Consider the following 6221-nt stretch of genomic DNA (forward strand, 5'->3'; position numbering starts at 1 on the left):
TTTTTTTTTTTTTTTTTTTGAAGACAGGGTCTTGGTTACGTTGTCCAGGCTGGTCTCAAGCTCCGGAACTCAAGCAATCCTCCCGCCTCAGCTTCTTAGTAACTGGAACTACAAGCGCGAGCCACCAGGCCAGCTAATTTTTGTATTTTTTTGTAGAAATGGTCTCCCCATGTTGTCCAGGCTGGTCTTGAACTCCTGGGCTCAAGTGATTCACTGGCTTCGGCCTCCCAAAATGCTGGGATTACAGGGGTGAGCTACTGCGCTGGCCACTTCCTCTTTTTATAAGGGTACCTACTAGCTTGCCAGCTGTCCACGTGTGATTGTTGTGTCATTTTTTCTTCTTTATTTGCTGGACAATTGGGGCATCAGCTGCAGGTGGCAGGAGGCTCCATCCCCAAGTGACTCCATGGATAAGGACAGGCACCATCCAGCCCACAACCCCTCCACACCCCTAATCAGTGCGACATGATGAGACACAATCACAGCTTCCAATCACATCCTTGGTAACTTCCGCTTTTTTCAGGCCAGGGTCACCCCCGTCATGTGTCTATAGTCCTCTTAAGTGCAGGACTCCAAGCTCCCACGGAGCCCAACCTGTCCTGCAGGACGTCCTTCCGATGATTCTTGTCTTCTCTTCACAGCTGAACTCACAGAGGACAATTTAGGCAGGAACCGCACACTGCTATGACATATCCACCCCACTGTGCTTTCTTGAGGAGTGATGTCCCATGCCCCCACTGAGCAGCCCTGTACAGTGGCCACTTTCCCTGGTAGTAAGTGATGCATCTACAAGGTGGCCCCAGCAGCCTTCAGCCCTGGAGTCTGCCCTAGTCCAAACCATCCCCATCTTTCTGGCCTCCATGGGCCCGTGCACCCTGTTGCATTCCTCTCTCCATAGTCCTCAACTCAAAGCACCAAAGAAACCTTACTCAGTGTGTCTTTATGGTGCAGAGTCCCGGCAAGCAGAGGTCTTTGTGTAGCTGTTGAATAAAAAATTCCTCGTGATGCATAGTAACATCAGTGAGGAAGACTGCACCAAGGCGCATCATGTGGTGTGGGGCCCTGCCTGGCAGCCTTGGTGGAGATGGAGCTCAACCCCAACACAGCAGGGAAGGGGGTGGAGAAGCCGAGGAGCAGCGTGGGGTCAGTGGGTGGGAATGACTAAGGAGACATCAGGGCTGAGGGGTCTGGCTAAACCCACCTCACAGGGTCCTTGCTCTAGGCAGGCAGGGTGATCAGACGTCACCAGGGGACGGTGGAGGATGAGGGACCCAATCAGATGTCATGGAGGGTGAGATATCCAGGGTGTGGTGTTCTGGCTAAACTGATTCAGTAGGGCTCTTACTAAAACTGGATTTTCCAAGCAAGTGCCCACACATGGGCCTAGGAGAAGGTTCCGGATCCTGGCCGGAGTTTGGCCAAGCAGAGAATCCCTGCCATAGCTCCCTGCTGTGTCCCGAGGGCCTGGGCCAGCACCCAGCATGCCTTAGGGGCTCAGGTGACATTGGGCAGTCAGCGAATTCCCGCAGGCCCTGGTCATGGCCATGGAGGCCCTGCCGTTAGTCCACTCCCTTCACTGCAGCCTCCTCGTCTCTGGAGCTCCTACTTGCCCTTCTGAACCCTCCTCACAGCATCCCCACCTGCCCCAAGCCCTGTGAGGCCCTGGATCCCTGCCTGCCCAACGAGGCGAGGGTCACGGCATGGTGAGGGGCCTGGAGAGAATCAGCCGGGTCCCCCAAGGTCCCTGGGCCTCAGTCCCCCGCCAGCCGCCAGCTTCCTGACTGAGATAGGCCAGGCCTAGAATGTGCTCCCTAGCCACTGGCTGTAGCCACCACCCCTTCCTCTGTTGGAGCCTGGCGTTCCTGAGGGTGACCCAGTATCCCCCCCACCCCCGCCCCGGGCAGCCCCATATGGACAGAGTGGAAGGCAGGCAGGATGAAACCTGGGGCAGGGGGTGGCGCGGACAACACTCACAGGCGGGGGTCGAATTCCTCTAGCCTCACGTCAGCCTGGTCCTCAGCCAGAGGAGGAATTTGCTTCCACCCCTGCACAGGCAGCAGGAAAGGCGTGTGGCAACCTGGTGCCCCGGGCCAGGCCCAGTGGCTTCCAATCCGTCCTGCCTAGGCCCCCCACCACAAAGAAGCCGCCACCACCATCAGGGGCTCCTTCAGTTCAAATGGACTCAAAGGAAACAAAAGAGAGCTTTCAGCTCCAGAGTCCCAGGGGCCACTTTCCAGTGCCAGAGCCATGTGAGGCCATAGCTCCAGGCCACCTCCAAGAAGCCTTCCTGGACCCTCTACGCCAGCCTGGCCAGCCACCGGGGCTGCTGTTCCCCTTATCAGCAGGCAGGGGACTGGGGCCTGGCACCTGGGGGAGGAAACCCCGCCCCCGTCCTGGCTTCAGGGACCAGGCTGCAGCTGGGGCCAGGGGAGTGAGAACTGGAAAATGTCTGGGCATAGGGGTGGCAGCCCCTGCTTCCCAGGTACTGTGGGGGTAGGGGGAAGGTGGTTTCCTGTTATTCTCGCCTCAGGGCTTCCTCCCTTCCTAGAGGAAGGAGAGCGCCACTGCCCTATTCTGGGGGAGTCTCTGAGCAGCTGGCCCCTCACCCCACTATGCACACCCATGAGCAGCCGAGAGTTTTGGCTGAGGTTGTGGAAACGGATGGAGGTGAGACGTGGAGTCCCATCCCGCCAGCCTGCTCCAGCACCGCCTGCTCTGGCTCTGTCCTGCTGTGTGTATGGCTGGGCCCACCAGTGACTGGCCCCCCTGCCAACCTGCCCTAGAGCTCAGAAGATGCAGGACAGAGGAGGGAGGGGGACTATGGTATCAGCAGTGCCAGGCTCAGCTCATCACCATCGTGGCCACCACAGGTGGCTGGGGAAACCAAGGCATGGGTTTTCTAAAAGTGACTGATAAGCGCCAGGAGTGTGGGATGGGTTTAGCCTTTGGGGGTCTACAGACTGGAGCAACTTAGAGACCACGTCCCGCTGTAGTGGGAGACGCCAGCCCTGCTTGGTGGTGTGGGGCTCAGGCATGACATTGTGGGAATGTCCAGATTATCAAGGACTTGGTCTTAGAGGGAGGATTAGCAGATGGCGTGGAGGCTGGGGCTTGCACAGCCTTTCCTGGCTAAGGCCATGCCGCTGGGAGGGTGTAGTAACAGAGCCTAAGCCCACCAGCAGATGCTCACAAACCTGACATGGCCCACCTACCCCCAAGTCTCCAAGAAGGGAGGTCTGTCCCCAGGGTCCCATCTCCCCTTCTCTTGTGACAATCCAGCTTCCCAGGGGGCATATACCCTCTAATACCAGCAGAATTGTCCCCTCAAAACTCCTGTGTTGGAGTCCTAACCTCCAAGAACTTTAGAATGTGGCTATAATTGGAGACAAAGCCTTTAAAGAGATGATTAAGTTAAAATGAGTTCATTGGGGTGGGTCCTAATCCACGGTGGCTGGTGTCCTTAAAAGAAGAGGAGATTAGGACACAGATGCACACAGAGGGACAGCCATGTGAGAACACAGCGGGGAGATGGCATCCATGGGCCAAGGAGGAAGGCTGCAGGAGGAACCAGGCTTGCCCACACCTTAATCTTGGCCTTCCCTTCTAGGACTGTGAGATAATCAGTGTCTGTTGTTTCAGGCACCCAGTGCATGGTGTGGTGGTATGGCAGTCCCAACAGGCACACCCTCCAGGTTAGAGATCATTTCCAGCTTCCCTCAAAGCTGGGGTGCCCTTTGAACAGCTCTGGCTGAGGGATGTGTACTAGCCAGGGGTCTCCAAAGAAACAAAACCACAGGAAATATAGACATAGATACTATATACTATTTTTATATCTATATTTACATATATAGCCAAAAACTAAAGTTTCCCAAAGAAGAAGCAGTTCTGCCTCCAGTCCACCTGTGATGGCTAATTTTATTTACTTTGAGACAGGGTCTTGCTGTGTTGCCCAGGCTGGAGTGCAGTGGTGCAATCACAGCTCACTGCAACCTCTACCTCCCTAGCTCAAGTGATCCTCCCACCCCAGCCTCCTGAGTAGCTGGGATCACAGGTGCACACCACCACGCCCAGCTGCTTTTTAATTTTTTGTAGACATGGGGACTGTGTTGCTCAGGCTGGTTTTGAACTCCTGGGCTCAAGTGATGCTCCCACCTCAGCCTCCCAAGGTGCCGGGATTACAGATGTGAGACAGTTCCTGGCCTGTGATGGTTCATTTTATGTGTCTATTTGACTGGGCCACAGGGTTCCCAGATATGGGGTCACACATTATTCTAGGTATGTCTGTTTGGGCATTTCCAGATGACACTAAGATTTGAATAGATGGGCTGAGGAAAGCAGATTGGCCTCCCAATGTGGGTGGCCTCATCTGATCAGGCAAAGGCCTGAACAGAACGAAAGGTGGAGGAAGGGTGAGCCATGCACAGTTGCCCAGCATGGCTGGACACCACGGCCCCCCACCACAGGGACCTGGCCTCCCCCGTGACAGCACCACCAGCAGCACAGCCCCAAACCCTTCCTGTCTTGGAGAGGCTCCTGGTGTGTCCTCACTGGAGTGGACACCTGTTGGGGATGGTGTTTGCTTTTCTTCCCTGAGGCTGCACTTTCAGCATTGCTGTCCGTGGCTCCATGAGTCAGGGCTCACCTGGGGCCAGAGGTCCGCCAGGCAAGCCCCAGAAAGGAGAGGGACGCAGGTTGCAGTTGGCATCTGCCTGGAGTCGGGCTTAGGTGAGACTCAGGGCTCAGCCCGGGCTTGAGTCTTGGCTGGGGGACAACACGGAGAGAGGGGTATGCAGCCCAGGAGGGGCAGCCGGCCAGGCTGCACCAGGCCTAAGGGAGGCTGGGGGATAGCCAGTCACCTGGAGTGTGCTCCAGGGGCTAATGAGCCCCCTGGCCCCTCGCCAAAGCCACCCCTGCAGGCTCTGGCCAATGTCCTGGTCATGACGGGGCCTGAGACAGCCACCCTCCATCCACTGAGCTGCGGCCCAACCTGAGGCTCTGAGTGTGTTCTTTCTTTCTCACCATCAGTGCACTCCACCCAGTCCCACCCACCCCTGCCCCCGGCACGCTGCCTGGCACCGAGCAGGCCCCGAGTGTTGTCTGACAAGCTACAGGGGCTCGCCTGTGACCATACTCCCCTGCCTGTCCCTAGGGAGGGGTCTCTTCTCCCAGCCAGCCTGGAGCTAAGCCATGTCTCCCCATGTGGTAGCCATGCACACACACCCATGTATACACACATAAGCATACACCCAGACATGCACACAATGCACATACGTGTGCATGCGGTCACACACATAGCCACACGTACACATGCATACACATGCACATGCATACACATGCACACACAAGGTTATAAACAAGTTAGTTTTATTTTACTCCCTTTCTTCTTGAGGCTGGGTCTGAATTAGGGAGGACGGCAGACAGGCCACAGACAGGAACCCCAGAGCCCCATTCCCGTAGGATGGAGCCCCCAGGCCCTGACCACCACCCGTTGGGTCCAAGATGCAGGGCATGGTCAACATCTTTGCAGAACTTCAAGTCTCCCAGAGGAAGGGAAGGCTGGCATCGCAGAAGCTCAAAGAGGGTGTGGTCCTGTCCACCCCTGGCTCCCAGCTCCCAGTCTGTCTCAGTTTGGGGCTGGGAGGGGGAGGGCTGAAGGAGCCCCGTTCCTTGTTCAACAGAGCCCTCCCTGTTGCAGGGAATGGGGATACACACCCCCACACTCCCACCAACTGATGCCCATACCAGGCACCCTAGGGCCTCCATGGCTTGCTGCAGGGAAGCTCAAAGGGAAGAGCTGGCATCCCAGAGGATGTATTCCAGCTCAGGACAGGGGTGGAATCAATGCCCCAGCTCCCCTGGGGTTCAGACCACAGCAGAGGGCCCTTCCTGGCTCCTAGACCCTCTCTCCAACCCACCTTGTGCCCAGTAGTGAGCAAGCCAGAGCACTCCTCTGCCGCTTTCAGCCCCTTCCCTGAGCAGCCTGGCTGCCCCTCTGGGCAGAGTCTGCCTGAGACCTCCGGCTAAGGAGAAGGCTGAGGAGAAGGGGTCGCAGATTTCCACCGGAGCCCCCCAACCCTCCTCCTCCCTGGCCCAGCTCGCAAGCCAGCGCCCTCAGATCCACACGGTGGTCTTCCCGTCCCTGCTGCTGGCACTGCCCTTCTCGGAGCCAGCCCTGGGCTTGGCTCCTGGCCGCTCGTGGGTGCCAGGCCGGCCCTGCTCCC

The 6221-nt window shown here is 57.3% G+C and overlaps 1 protein-coding gene and 1 long non-coding RNA gene across 2 annotated transcripts in view; one reads left to right on the forward strand and one right to left on the reverse strand.

The window, feature by feature from the left end:
* Window positions 1-302: 302 nt before the first annotated feature.
* On the forward strand, window positions 303-1005 carry LOC105528810. Its single transcript, XR_001004414.1, has 2 exons — window positions 303-503; window positions 642-1005. It is a non-coding gene; the product is annotated as an uncharacterized LOC105528810 (long non-coding RNA).
* Window positions 1006-4739: 3734 nt separating this feature from the next.
* The window catches only part of GJC2 (gap junction protein, gamma 2, 47kDa), a 10507-nt gene continuing 9025 nt past the window's right edge, over window positions 4740-6221 (reverse strand). The window contains exon 3 of the mRNA XM_011965743.1: window positions 4740-4761. Within this exon, the coding sequence (XP_011821133.1) occupies window positions 4740-4761 (22 nt within the window). The remainder of the gene's footprint in view (window positions 4762-6221) is intronic.

The sequence above is a fragment of the Mandrillus leucophaeus genome, unplaced genomic scaffold (assembly GCF_000951045.1).
Source record: "Mandrillus leucophaeus isolate KB7577 unplaced genomic scaffold, Mleu.le_1.0 Scaffold734, whole genome shotgun sequence".
Taxonomy (NCBI): domain Eukaryota; kingdom Metazoa; phylum Chordata; class Mammalia; order Primates; family Cercopithecidae; genus Mandrillus; species Mandrillus leucophaeus.